At 42.2% G+C, this 15394-nt stretch overlaps 1 protein-coding gene across 3 annotated transcripts in view; it reads right to left on the minus strand.

Moving 5' to 3' along the window:
- Positions 1-798: 798 nt before the first annotated feature.
- fndc1 (fibronectin type III domain containing 1) overlaps positions 799-15394 on the minus strand; it is a 41603-nt gene continuing 27007 nt past the window's right edge. For all 3 annotated transcript variants that reach the window (XM_008296051.1, XM_008296052.1, XM_008296050.1), the window contains 4 exons: positions 14887-15123; positions 5188-5296; positions 1179-1258; positions 799-885 (listed from right to left, as the gene is read on the minus strand). In XM_008296051.1, coding sequence (XP_008294273.1) covers positions 806-885; positions 1179-1258; positions 5188-5296; positions 14887-15123 — 506 coding nt within the window. In that variant the 3' untranslated portion in view covers positions 799-805. The remainder of the gene's footprint in view (positions 886-1178; positions 1259-5187; positions 5297-14886; positions 15124-15394) is intronic.

Below are 15394 nucleotides of genomic sequence, written 5' to 3' on the forward strand. Positions count from 1 at the left end.
AAGCGTTTTATTCACTTTAAACAACAGTTTGCTTGCTTATGTCGGCACAACCAGGCTCTCTTACAAAATACTTCTTTCTTAATTTGTATTTACGGCTTCTTTTGAACGCTATTCACGAGTCCTAATGTCTTATTATGGCCACTACGATGTGACGTTCAGGCTTTATGTGCAAACAATGAAGCGCTGAACAACTGCTACGAATACACATTAAATTACCGCAAATTGATTTAAAATAAACAAAAAGACCAAAAAAAAGAATCATTTTCAGCAGATTTGAGGTGTCAATTCTTCTTCTCTGCTGCATTTTCCTTCTCATGAGGTTCAAAGCCGTGAAGAAGACAGATTGCTTTCTTCAGAAGTATCTAGTAATGAAAATGACAAAGTGTGCGGCTGTAGCTGCTGCACTGAGCTGTAAATTGTGTTTTGGAAGGATAATAAATTGTTAGTGATTTGCCTATAAATATGTCTGGAGCTCGTAAAGTCCACTATCTGCTGGAAACCAACATGACTTTTTTCTTTCTTCCTTTTTTTTTTGTAACTTTTTGGTTTCCTTCTGTGTTGTTTTGACCACTGCACACACATATTCCATATTTATATTGAACTGATGTTCAAAAAACAAAACAAAATTATCTTAAGTGGATTAAATATTCATAATATTAAAGATGTGTCTCGATGGGGAAAATGCTTTAGAATTTTTTGTTGCAATACCACAAGTGACCACTAGGACAAATTAGCAGCAAGGCTCAGTGGTGCCGCTCTATCTGGATCTNGAGTTAAAAGAAAAATGGCTCCTCCCCCTAAAAGCTCAGCGAGTTGACCTGAACTTAGAGACGTGTTGTCGGCGTGCAGACTTACCGGGTGGTCTTTCAATGAGAAGAGGATCATCTGAAAGAAAGAATGTGAACATTTCACCGGAGGAATGGAAAAGACAGTTTAATGCATTGACCTAAATATGCGAATGAAAGACGAATAGAGAGCGTAGTGCAGCGTCCATCTGGTAGTCTGCTTCGCTGTCTATGTGAATATCATGCGCTGCAATAAAATGCATACAACCGTGGCGTTTTTAAGCGTTTGGACGTTGCACACATTTTTGTAAGAAAGAAAAATGTATTTGCCTGAGGTTTGAACTCTAATCAAGTGGGAATCTCAGTGTTTACAGGTGTGGACGGCGTGCGTACCTGATTCAGTCACGTAGGTGAGCGTGTCGCTGACCGGTCCCAAACCAAACACATTCTTGGCCTGCACCTTGAAGTAGTACCTGCATGAAAACAGACCACGATGCAAAGAGTCAGTGAGAAATTGAGCAGTTTAAGTGTCACTTTGCCAGTTTTGTTGTGACCGGCTAAAGGCAGGAGAATGATAACGAGTGCAGCAGATGACTTGGCGCGCTTCAGTCCGCCTGATTTAAGAGTAGTCCTATTTACACGAGTCCAAAGTGAGAGCAGCACAAAAAAATGGCCTTCTGGCTCCTGGTGAAGAGAGCAGAGGAGTGGAGAAGAAAAGGTGGACTAGAAAGGTGGAGATGAACAGATAAGACTAGAAGAATGAACGACAATGAGTGAAGGAGGCGACGTGGAAAAAGTGAAGTACAGAAATAAATGAACGCTGATAGAGAAGGAGAGCGTGGGTGGTTCAAAGGGAGAGAAATTTCTCACCCAGAGCTTTTATAAGTTACCAGCTTTCTTGCCAAAGAGCAAAACAAAGTCGTGCAGTGAGCTCACTTTGTTTCCAGGTGGCGGAGGAATTATCAAATCCTATCACATTAAAAACAACACCGGTGACAACTTCAAGAGTTTGCAAACTTTTTCCACTGCAGATGACTGATGTGTGCGTCTGAGCTTTCTTCCACTCTGCAAGGTCACATACAGTAAGTTCACGGTCCGTCGACTTCGAGCCAAAAGCTTTCACCACATACAGCCACGAGGCCTGGATCCAATCAGCGCGGCCACGTGATGACGCTGACCAAAATATGTCACCAGAGACGAGAGAGAGAGAAGAAACCAACGCAGCTGCAGAGAGGTGATGTAATGAAAGACGAAACTGATGAAGAAACTGGAGAAGGTAGAAAAAAAAGAAAATGCGAGCGAGATTATAAAAACAGAGGATAAAGTGCAAAACGTTACCTCACGACAAGTTAGCTGCATGAACATTTCAACACAGACATCTGGGAGCTTTGATGGAGGCACAGCTTTGAACAGCATCGAAGCAAATTTAGTCATACACGACAGCTGAACCTCAAAAACCAGTAAACCTGCACAAGTGGGTTATAAACAGGCCGGTTCTGTACAACAGTGTTCACCTCTCTGAAGAAGTTTAATATCTTCTCAATATCAAATCGTGGGCATTTGGATCGGTGCAAGAAGTCACACAGTTAGTGAAATGGAGTTCATGTGAGTGCAGTGAAGGTGTCTTAAGTGACTGTAGTCCAAAAACACCAGTAAAACACCTGAAGGTCCAGTCACTGGTGTGGTAGTACTCCCGGCTACTGAACACTTCTGCTTCATGAGGAGGTTATTAAAAAGCACAAGTCAGGGGACAGACACAAGAAAACTTCCCAGTCACTAAATATTCCTCATTAACAAATACGGCACATGTATTCATCTGCTTAGAACAGGACGTCCTCAAAAACTGAGGAACTGTGCAAGAAGGAGACCAGTGAGGGAGGCCACCAAGACTCCTATGTCTCCTCTGAAGGAGGTACTAGAAGGAGACCAGTGAGGGAGGCCACCAAGACTCCTATGACTCCTCTGAAGGAGGTACGAGAAGGAGACTAGTGAAGGAGGCCACCAAGACTCCTATGACTCCTCTGAAGGAGGTGCAAGCATCAGCTGCTGAGATTGAGGAGACTTACAGAGACTAACTGTTGTCTGTTCATCACCAGTCAGTTTTGTAGGCGAGAGGTGAAGAGAAAGCTGCGGTTGAAAAGGTTCATGAATCTAAAAGACAGAAGACATGTGAGCGACTCTGAAGTCAACTAGAAGAAAGTTTTTTGGTCTGATGAGACCGAACTTCAGCTCATCAGCCATCAGATCAGACACTGTGTTCAGTGGATACTGAACACCGCACACCATCACAAACACACCATCCCCACCGTGAAGCATGGCAGCGGCATTATCATGATGTGAGGAAGCTCCTCGAAAGCCCTGGAAGGCTCGTAAATATAAAGGGTTAATGCTGAGAAGTGCAGGGAGCTCATGGAGGACAACCTGATGCAGCTGCAAGAAAACTGCCACTTCAGAGATGGTTTGTTTACCAGCAAGACGAAGACCAAAAGCAAGCAGCTGAAGCTAAAGCTAAAGCTAAAGCTAAAGCTACACTGAGATGGTTTAAAGACAACGAGGTGAAAGCTTAGAGCTCAGAGGGCTTTTATCATCGACAAATAATCTAATTGTTTTCTCTGTTAATTGATCTATAAAACACTTCAGAACAATAAAGAATGCCCATCACAGCTTCCTGGAGTCATCAACAGTCTTGTCTTGTTGATCAGAATAAAGTCATCAGACAATCAGTTTACTGCTCAGACGATGCTCACATCTGAGCGTTTGTCATTTCTGCATGAAAAATGGCTTCAAGTGAATTCTTACTTGCAGATAAAACAATTCTTGACGTCTCTATTGAGCTCAGAAATTAAAAGTTTACTGATGTTCAAGTTTTGAGTCTACTTTCAGTAAAAGTCATTCACAGTCTGAGAGATGTGATGTAAAAAGCCAGCTTTAGTAGAATATCCACAGAAAGTACATCCCTCAGAGTTTGAAAAGGAGGACTTGTGGATGCAAGGAAACTTTCCACGTGTGTGCACATACTGGTGGAGGTACTGGTACTCCAGCTCAGTGGTTCTGGCGCCCAGAAGGAGCCTCCAGCATGGGAAATGCCAACACTGTCCCATAAACCATCCCATGATCTTGGATACGAACTGGTTGCCAGGGAGGGAAACCCTCTTTGTAGACTCATGGAAAACTTCACCCTCACACACGACTGCAGTGTTTGTGTTCAGCAGCAGGTGTTTGGTTTGTTGAAGTCCAAGATGTTGCACATATACAACAACACGGGCCGACGGGACGCCTCTGTTCCTGATACGCGTCTGAAACTGCAAGCTTTGCGGCGTATAAAGTCAGTTAGTTTGCTTAAAACGATCTATAAATGTAACTTTACTTGGTGTGCCACATGGGAAACAACCAGAACCAGATTTCTGAGACAGCATCCAAATTCTATTAATTTAAAAAGGTACACAAATGTGTTTTTAAATGATTATTATTGAGCACATTGTTGACTGAGTGTGAAGCGTTTGACGATGTGTGGTCCACTCCCCCAGCTCGCCTCACCCAGACAATACAAAAACCATGTGTTGTTTCCACTGAGGACTTAAGTGATGTTTTGCCTTCGCGTCTGCCATTTATTCAGCTTTCTTGCACATTAAAATGCCTAATCACCATGTTTATGTGAATCAATAATTTAGAGGGCTTACCTTGCATCAGATAAGTAAATAAATACACACAGGCTGTGCATCAGATCTCTAGTTTCAATGAAGTTGATGAACAAATGGAGAAAAATAATCAAAATGTAATTAAAGTGTTTACTTTCTTAAGCAGAAAACCCATAAAAGTGCCAGAGGATTAAAAAGGAATCGAGAACGCCCCCCTCTTCCTCTCCTGGGTCCATGTTTCCATGAATTTGTTTTCAGAACCGTGACCCGTGTCTCATTAGATATGATTGTGGAAACACGCTTCAATAACCGAAACAGACGGAGACGGCCGTGTCTTTATGTACGTTTCAGGTAATGTGTGCAGTGTTTACGTTCCGCTGAGTTTTCTAAGGTCTCAGTGGAGTTCTACAGCATGTCGCTGTAGATTCAGACCCGGTTCCTAACCTGCCTCCATTTAGACAAACTGATCCACTCTGAGGATTTTCTCTGTATTATAGCGTCTAACTCTGGTTTGATATCACATCTGGCCACATCCCATCATGTATACACACAGGAAATCACACACAAACACGCAGCCAAGATGTGCATTCAGTCACTAAAAAGTCAGAGTAAGTTATCTCACAGCCGAGCAAATCTTTGTTGGTGAATTCCCTTTAATGACTCCCGTGTGTGAGATGATAAACGGCTGCACCTGAAAGTGTTCTGGATGCACTAATCTTCTGCCAAGCATGCAACGTATCAACAAACACAATAAAACCTGTTACCTGGAGTTGGGTTTGAGGTTCTCCACGGGAAGGTGGGTCCCGCTGGAGGCTCTGGAGGACCACCTGTTGTTCAGGACATCATCGTATGAAGCGCTGTGGACCATGTAGCCTGCAGGGAACAATACAGAATACATGGTTAGTCACAGCAAGAAAGAAAATCAGATTCACTGTTGCAGAAGCAGAAACAAGATGAAGTGAAACATGACATTGGTCTGAGGTCGAGCTTTAAAGCTGGGACAGGTGGGATTGTCCATCACCTTACATCAGACTGTATGTTGAAAATCCAGCCTGTAATGGGAGGTTTCATTTCTGTTCCCCCAGAGCAGGTGAGACAGAGCGAGCAACAACATCTAGAGGCGCAGCAGGATGTTGCTGTGGGTTAGATGGACAACCTTTAACATTTAGCTCGACTATTTTCTAAAAAGCCTGCAAATGGCGCCGCTGGTCTGGAGGGACGTGGGACAGACAGGAGGCCAGAAATTCACATTTTTATTCTCTTCCAGATTTCTGCCTACTTTAAAGGAACAGTTGTGAGGACTATATTTATATAGTCCGATGAGAAAATCAATAGCGCCTCTCTGTTTATGTGGTAATTTTAACGCTAGCACCAGAAGCAGACTGCTGCAGCTCAGAGTGGAACCTGGCAGCCGGACACTGTCTAAAGTCAAAGTGTAATACTGGATCATTTCTTGGTTTGGAAACAGTAACGTCCAAGAGTCAACCTTGCGGAGATGAACTTAATCCACCTGGCTGCTTCAAATTTACAGTTTCTATCTATAACGTAGCCTCAGAAAGGTTTTATTACTTCGTCAGACTCGGACTAACGTGACTTCTGACTGATGATTTACGAAGCACCAGCTTTTATTCTGTTGTTCCAGCTACCTTGTGACCGTAGGTGGTCTCCCATACGTTTGACTGTAAGAAAAATTGTGATTCTGGCATTTTGTGCAGCTCATGCTGACTGGCCTCCAACCTGCCTGCCTCTCCGTCTGCTTTCTTCTTCTTCTCTTCAGTCACGCAGACTAATCCTCAGAATCCAGTAAGTAACCTGAGGTCATACAGTACTCGATCACTCACTTCAGAACTATGGAGACCAGCTCAGCCGCACATCAAGCTGCAAACTGTTTCTATTGGACTTTTGAGTTAGACTCTCTGTTTTAACTGGATCTGCACCAACACAGCTGGCTGCTGACTGGAGGGACGGGACATACTACCTACTTTGTTTTTTTTCTTCTGGGGTTTTCATTCTTTCTCCATTTTGCATAGTTAAGCTGGGTTTCAGTAAAGCAGCAGCCTCTTATATTTGCCATCTGCTCGAGTATCTTTCCCTGCTACGAATTTCTCGAATGCTTCCCTGGAAGGCGGTCCTCTGAGCCAAAACCAACAGTTATAATCCTCGCTGAATGATGTGTATGTTTCGCTCAGAAGCTTTAAGGAAAAGCTCCTCGATGCATCACGGTGAACGCGAGCAGGAGCTGGTTTCAGGTGAAAACTCACAAAACCGCACGCTAACAGCTGTTTCCATCTGCTTGTTTTAAAAGCCGTGACCCATAAGTCGTAAGGCACGGTTGTGCAAACACGCCCTAATAACTAAAACAGTGCGTTGTGATTGGTTCTGCATGTGTGGAGCTATACCTGCATATGTGGCCCAGATAATGTGTTCTGGATCTACAGTATAGATCTTATATTGGTCCAAGCTTCAGGAAATTTCACATTTATCTGTTTGAGAAGTCTGTGCAGCTCAACGTTCATAATTTCTTAGAAACAAACACTTTTCTAGATATTTTATATTTGCTGCACACTTCTACATGATCTGTCTCAGTGTCAGTTTCTGAAATGCGACACGGTTGAAACACTAACGGATAATGTTGGTGATTTTCTCTAACACGCTTTTTCATAATGAAAAATATGGGCACTGTAGTTTACTTGGAAACAGCTCCACAGTCTCTGGAAATCAGTTTTTTTGGAAAGTCGACGTGTTAAAGTGTGAAACATGTCACCCAGCGTGGCTGCTTGTGTTTCACTGAGATGTGTTTTTAATAGTTTCTGGACAACAGTGGAGTTCTACAGCGCAGAGGCAGGAATTAAATCAAACATTTAAACATTTACGCTGTTGCTCTTTCATTTTTTCACCAGGAAGGAATGCTTTCTTTTAGCATATTTCCAGACAACGCGGGTCAGTGAAGCCTTTGGGACAGATTTGAGTGCAACACCATGAAGGTCAGGTTTGCTTATCTGTCTCTACGTCCAGACAGACTCCATTTGTTTGGCGGATTTTGAGAGTTGTTTCTGGTTCTCTTGTTTGAAACTTCACAGCCTTTTGTCTGCCGATCAAATCAATGTACACTGATATAAACAACCTGAGACAGCCGTAGTGTCGGATAAGGACACGCTCCACTGCTGGAAATGATAAGATTTTCCTTCAGAAATCAGACGGGGGCTCCAACATGTACAAGTTAAACATTGTAGTTGTAATCAGTCACATAAACAGTCCCTCCTATGTTCATTATTTGTGTTCAAGAGTTCATTAAGTCCATGTTTTGCATAATCCCTGTCAGTGAGCTGCTTCATATCTATGATTAATCTTCATTTATTTATTAATAAAAACAAATCTAGCTGTCTGTAACAGATGCTGTTTGCAAAACCACGTCTCAATTTGTGAATCCTGTCATAAAAAATAATTATTGTGGCCAAGATAGATGCAATAATGCTCAACAATCCCCTTAACTCAGCACTGCACCAGTTAAACTAGTCACAGTACATGTTTACCAGGGTGACCGGTCATCAGTGACCTCGTCCATTCTGAAACCTTCTCAACACAGCTCGTTACCAGGATCAGTTCATCGCTGAATTTTATTTTTGTTTTTTTGCACAGGACGTGTCGACAGGGAGAAAAATGATGTCAGTCAAAGTAATTCTTAAAGTCACACAAACGGCAGAAAGTAATCAGCAGGCGCCAAAAACGTCCAGACAAATGAACTATGAGCTGCATTAAAGTAACACAGGGAGTGTCAGGAGCAGAGAGAAAACACCGAGGAGCACAGATGGAAAGTCAAGGAGGAAGAAAACAGCAGTGACAGCACAGACCATCTATCTGGTTTATACATCAGAGCAGGATCCCGTCGGCACTACGACCAGGAGCTTGTGTTTGCCGGCCAAAGAAAACAAGAAGCTTCTCAGCTGGCCAGACGGCTGCTTCTGATAGTCCACCATGTCTCATATAGTGTGTTCTTATCTTCACTCTCTTCTCTGTCCTTTTTTATTTATTTTTTTTCCTTCCAGGTCAGAGAAATGTTGGTTTTCCCTGAGAATCAGCAGGAGCTGAGCGATGCCCAGGTCCATGCGGCATTCGGGGCAGTTCATGATTTATTCACAATAAACTGCCAGAGCGAGTTCTTAAAACGCGAGTCCAGAGGGATGCTGGTGACATGTTCAAGGTATCTGCTGAACCACCACAGATCAGGAGTCGATGAAAGCTGTGAAGCTTTAAAGTTGAACGGAAACTGTAATTCTCCTTGATTCTTTGTGAGGAAATATAAGCTATGGATGGGCAGCTTCACCGACAGTGAAGGACGCTCATAACAGATGTTCCTTCAGCTTCTGTGCTCCTCTGCTTTCCTTTAAAAGGCCCACCGCTTATGTACAGTGTGCAAAATCTATCACAACATTCAACCACTGGGGAGACTCACTGTGTTGTTTGTATTCCTCTTAGAAAGTAAAGAAGTGCACGTTATGTGAACTAACCTCCATCTGCATAGAGAAAGCTGGGCTGTGTCCAACGCCACGCTCTCATTCACGCCTTCACTGCACAGCGACAGACAGCTGATAGCTCTCTGAACCACAAAATGGGTTTAAAAAGGCACATTCGCTTTAAAAAAATGCCAAAATGACATCATTTATCAGAGCCAGAAACTGTAAAAACACAGAAAATCGTTAGATTTTCAGCTTTCCAAGGGTTCTTGAACTAATTACGTGGGACATTCAGTTCCATCTGGAAAAAATAACCCCCAAAAAACTTAGAATTGTGATAATTCATCACAATCACTTTATGCTACGTCTCATTTCAAAATTCATCCAAAATAAGCCAGCTGCAACAGATTGTGTAAAAAAACAAGACGTTCTGCGCCCTGTGAACCCGAAGCTGACCAACAATCAGCTGGGACGAGTCATTTGGTGAAAACGCTGCGACTGTTTGACTGAACTGCAGGCTGTGTTTACACCGAGCAGAGAGGAAAGTAAAAACCATGAGGGAGCAAACAGAGCGTGGCTCAGAAACAGTACAGAGGAGCAGATACACTGAGCACAGTGAGTCGTGTGAAAAATGCCTTGTAGAGGTTTTAAACAGTAAAATATTGTTTGTGGAGCAATTCTTTTATGTTTGCATCACCTTTAGGCACAAATGTTGTTGATTCAGGTTGTATTTTTTGTAAAGGGGGTTCAGGACTTTAGACTGAAGTGAACAATGTGACCGGAGCAAAAACAACCAGGAGCTGCTTCGGGTTCAGACGGTTGATCTGGACGTTTAGTCACCACTGNTAGTTGTCTGGTAAATGTAATGGAGCAAAAAGTAAATATTTGAATGTAAAATTGCACAAAATTAACCCCTAAAGTACAATTACAATAAACTGTTCTTAGTTTGAGGTATATTTTTAATTATAACGTACTGGAATAAAAGAATTTCAATACACAACTGATTCCACGTCAAACCGCCATAATAATAAATCACTAAACCAACCTGGATATTTACGGCCGGGGTGTCTGATAGCTCAGCCTGTCTTTGCCAGTAAACTGGTATTTTCTCAGTTTTTCTGTCTCTCACCTGTCTCTGCTCACAATCTGTTGTTTTTGACGTTTCATCAGATCATAACAGCCGGAGCTTCCAACTGGCTCAGCCAAACGTCGTCTGCTGCTCAGATCTTCCATTAGGTTGATTAAGTAGATCTGGATCACGTGTGGAAGCTTTTGCTCGAAAAGAATGTGGCAGCCGAGGAAAATACGATATGATTCATGTTTCTGGATCGCTGTGGTTTCCATAGCACCTTTATTCAATCTCCCACAGTTCCTGAGCAAATATTTGGTCTTTTATTCTTTGTCCGTATACATACAAAACTTACACAGTAACTTTAATGAATTCTGGCGAATACCAAAAAGGGTGTAAAAAACAAAAACAAAACAAAACAAAACAACAAAAAAACAAACAGTATGATGGTTTAAGAGCACAAATAAACAAACAGGAAGTAGCTGTCAGAAGCCGCTGAATGATGAAATACAAACGTCACGATTGAAAAATGAACAAACCTATACACACCTCAAGTGCTCGTTCCTACAGTTTGCTTTGCAGCTTGTTCTTTGGTCCGTTGTCGCTGGTGTGACCGTGTGTGTGTGTGCATTACTGATGAGATAAATAACACTGGATAAGGACCTGTCTCTGGGATACGTGGGAATAGCACAAGGACACGTCGAGACAAGAGTTAAACTAAGCAAGAGCACACATGCTTCTTTTTCCCTCATATACAGACTGCTTTATATAAAAAGTGCATTGTAATGATATACATTGAATAGTTTAAAAGTACTATATTCTCTTTCTCTGTGAAGCTGTAATAAAGTCGTAGTGGTGTCTCTTTGTGGCGGCGGCCGGCAAAAGTCTGTCTTTAAGGGCAAGACCAGCGATGGTGGGAGCCTGCAGCAGGATGCAGAACAGTTGCCCTCGGTAACGACGTCTCCTCCTGTGTTACCACTTCCCGGGGATGGGCACCCCGCATTCATACCAGCCCACGAACGGATGGGACGTGCGTCGGCCGATGACTCCGAACGAAACCGGCTCCTGTCTGTAGGCGCGATAAAATCCTGCAACGAAAAAAGCCACATTTTCACATGAATATAGAGCAAAGTTTGAACCAAAAAAAATCCACAAAAGGGCAAATTAATGTGTTCCTTTATCCGCCACGGTTGACTGCTGAGATGCATCGAGATAAACAGCTGGTTGCTGTTAAACCAGATCCACAGTGAGATGATGTTTTATGATGTAATGGACAAGCATGAAAGATAAAAGCAGCTTTTCTCATTAACTCGCATGCTTCATGTGCATCATAAGTCTGTTTTCAAAATAAATTCATCACCTTTTTTCCCATTTTTTTAATCTTTCAACCTCAGCCAAGACTAAAACCAAAGTAGGAACAACAATATTACATAATCTGAACTCTTTCTTTCAGAACTTGGAGGATTCCCACTTAGCTTTTAGCTTAGCTCATATACAAACTGCAAAACAAAAACAAACTGGTGCATAAAAACACATGTATCTCAAAAAAAGAAAAGGATCAGGACACATGACAGTAAAATAAAGATGACGTAACCGTGAACCTTACTAACACTTAGGAGACACTTAGAAAATGTAGTAATGAAGCTCAGTGTATTCATCCTGCAGCCATAAAAACTTACAGCACGAGCGTTTAATGGACATAATTCCCCAACAAATGCACTCCTGCTTGTGTTTGATGAAAACTACGGCATCCAGCTGTTCTACTGAACCTTTAACACCAATCAAACCATATATTCGGTAGGAACCAGCGGGTTGGACCACCGTGACCAGCGCAGAGAAGTCTGACAGCCCAGACAGACAGATTAACGCCCTTTTCCCATCGGATTTGTTGACAGGAAGCTAAACACAGACAAATCAGGTCTGATGTACTCTCATTATGCACTAATATGACCTGAAACCAGTAAATGCCAGGAAGTTAGAGCCGTAATCGAAGACGTTATGGTATAATTAGGAAAATGTTTTGGGCTAATGAGAACCATGTGGGATTTGACCTGAAACATGCAAATCCCTTTAACAAGTATTCATTTAAACATGATTCTGCATCTGTATTCAATGCAGAGATAAAAATCAACGCAGGTGGTCCGCTGCAGAGCCAGAGAGCCCGAAAAAAATGATAATACGTTAGTCCTGACAACAAATGTGCCATGTGGACAGTCTGTTCTTGCTTACCTTGTGCTGAGGGCAGATTGTTGGAGAGGTAGGCCGGGCCCGTCCTTCCATCCCTGTAGGAGTCCACGAACTGGCAGTGGTCCTCTCCCTGGCCGAGCGTATCTCCTATACTGTAGAAAGGCTCTGTGGGGGAACACGGGCGTCATTATCAGGAAACGTTCAGTTATTTACGGTTTATTATTTCCCCAAAAAGCCAGTGCAGGGGTGGAGGAGGCTCTGATGTAAATCCTGAAGATGTAAACAGTCTCGATTTATGATTATTAAGCACTAATGCAGGATGCTGCCTTCCAGAGGACAACGGCAGCAGCTTACTGGTTTGGAGAGCAAAATAGCCCATTTCATTCTATTCAGGACTTGTGGACCCCGGGCCATTTGGTTCAGGTGACAGGTATTGTTTTGTTTTTTATCTTTGAAGATTTTTTTCAAAATATAAAAAGAGGGACATTTGTCATTAATTTGGAACCAAAAGTTAAACTTTAAACTTATCAGATAATTTATTTAACATCATGTAAAAGTCTATAATGAACACCAACAGATATTTTCCAATGGACCCCAATAAAGACCTTCTACGTAGGGCAACAAGTCCTGAACAGGGTTGAAACAGCTGTAGTACCAGGGGTATAAGACTGCTGAACCATCTTTACAGTTTTTTCTGAGCTGGAAAACAGATTGTCTGGACATGTGAGTCCTAATTCATTTGCAGCAAACAGGCACAATGTGGAACCTTTAAGGGCTTTTGTCTTGCTTTTTTGGTTTCACGCGGTACATTACCTCTCAGCCCGTCTCCCATGAAGATCTTGTATCGTAGGGAATTACACAGAACCACTCCCACAAACTTCCTGTACCACGTCCGCTTGACGTACTGGCTGCCCTTACAGCTGCTGTGGGCTGAGTTGTACTTGAAGGTGAACGGGATCCAGATCGGTTCTCCACCTGTGGAGCACGGAGGAACAGAGGAAGAGAGGCATCAATCTGGAGCGGTGAAGTATGCATCATCTGCATAGAAATGTCATCAACGTAGAGGAAGGTGAGAATATAGAAGTGCTGAAAGTGTTACGGCTCTATGGAGATGAAACGCTCTAAACTTTCCAGAAGGCTTCGTGCATACGACTAAATCCAAAGCATTTCCTGTAAGTTTCTCTTAAAGCGGTCTGAATGCCTTGTTGTTATGTGCTACACAAAGCACTTCGACTCGCCTTCTGGAGGAAAGTTGCTGCGTCAATAAATCTGCCCGATCAAGGGAGGATTTAGGGCGGGAAACAGATGAAGTTGTTCAGTTAATCTGATCTAATCTTGTTCATATAATGCTATGTGTTCGCAAACACAGAGTCCCAGAACAACCTCCTGTTTGAGTCTCACACTACAACATGTTTCAGCACACGTTTTAAAAAAGGATGCCCTGAATGTGGCTGCTGAAGAATTAACATGCTGAAAGGTATCATTCACAGGTGAGAAATAAACCCAAGCTTTTATAGCTTTAATGTGAACAAGCTCTTTAATGGACACATTATTGCTTAACTTCCGGTAACACATCTGGCTGTTCACACTTCTTACATATAATACGGTAATACCGGCTGGCACACTGTCTTTGGAAAATATGTCTCCATACAACGACCTACAGTTGAATCAGAAACAGCTGATCAATGTTCAATATCAGACTTGTGATCAATCTAATTTGTCAGACTGCACATATGGTCTGCTGTTCTCTGATAACACACCAGACGACCACCTGATGACAGAACAAAGTCTCTCTCCTGTGTGTCCCTGTATAGAGTCAGTGGTGTTAGGAAAGAACTAAAAGAGCGAACATTAATAAGAACGAATTATTGTTATTTACGCGCCGGTCTTTTTAATAATAGCACTAAAAATAGAATTAATTTGCATTCTATAGAAGTAAAACACAGACAGACTTTAATGATATTTTTGCTGGGAAATGATCAAACTAGCTTGGATTACCAAGCNATCAAGCCCAAGATGATGTCTTTAAACGCTTTGATTTGTCCCACCAACAATCTTGTTCAGTTGCAAATATAAAACCAAGTTAAAAACAAAACCAAAAGGAACCTCGACCAGAGAAAGTTTTGGCATTTTGCTTTAAAAGTGGCTTAACTGGAACTTATTTCATTGTCAGGTATCTAATGAACTCACCTTTAATCTTCCTCCTAATAGTATTTCACTGTTGAGCTGTCAGGACAAATCACTGAAGAATTCACATTCTCAGATTTAGGACACAACAAATAAAGCAAAGGTTGGATCTGGTGCTGATCGTGTGACTGTGGACTCTGTGGCCCGAGTTCGTTCGGCTTCCTGTGACCTGCCAAGTCACTGAGATGTTTGGCATGCTCAGCACTTTGTACAGTGCCTATAAAAAGCATTCACCCCTGTTGGAAGTCTTCTGCTTTTATTACTTTTCAACATTAAATCATGGTCAATATAATTTGGCTTTTATGACAAGAATTTACAAAAAGAAAAAAAAAAGCTCCTTTTTCATGTAAAGTGAAAACAGATTTCTACAAAGTAAAGTCAGATAATTAAAAGTATAAAAAGTGAAACAAGTGATTGCATAAGTATTAAAGTGACTCACCTAATGCAACACAGGTGCAGCAAATTGGTGCTAGAAGTCACTTTAACGCTACATTGAGGATGTATGTTATTTATAATAACTGTACATTAGTGAATTGTTTAAGTTCTGGAGAAGCAGAACTTCTTACCGGACACCATGTCGTCCTTCAGGGGCTGGGCCCAGTCCAGGATGATGAAGGAGTGGCAGCCCTCCATGGCGACCACCGTGAGGTTATGAGGCTTGTTTTTGGGAGGCTGCTTCTGATTGGCTGCCATGCTGTCCTTCTCTATCAGGTTTTCCAGGACGTCGACCTGAAGGTAGTCCAGAGCCTCTGTCAGAGAGCAAGGAGCGCCCGGATCCTTCTGGATGTAGTTCACATAAGGAGCTGGAAAAGATGATAAAACATCAGGTTTTCAATCTAATTATGCACTTTTGAGTGAGATGTTTCTTGTTCAGGACATTTGGGGTCTTTTGGACCGCAGCACATTTGGTTTAGGTGACAGGCACTATACATATATATATATATATATATATTCATTTGGAACCAACTTAGACCTTCTACGTGTGGCAACATGAAAGTCCTGAACAGGGTTAATAAAGGCAATTTAAAACAAAAAATAAAATATTCATCTTTCTCTGATGGTAAAATGTTATTG

Source organism: Stegastes partitus, unplaced genomic scaffold (genome assembly GCF_000690725.1).
Source record: "Stegastes partitus isolate 25-593 unplaced genomic scaffold, Stegastes_partitus-1.0.2 Scaffold1097, whole genome shotgun sequence".
Lineage (NCBI taxonomy): Eukaryota > Metazoa > Chordata > Actinopteri > Pomacentridae > Stegastes > Stegastes partitus.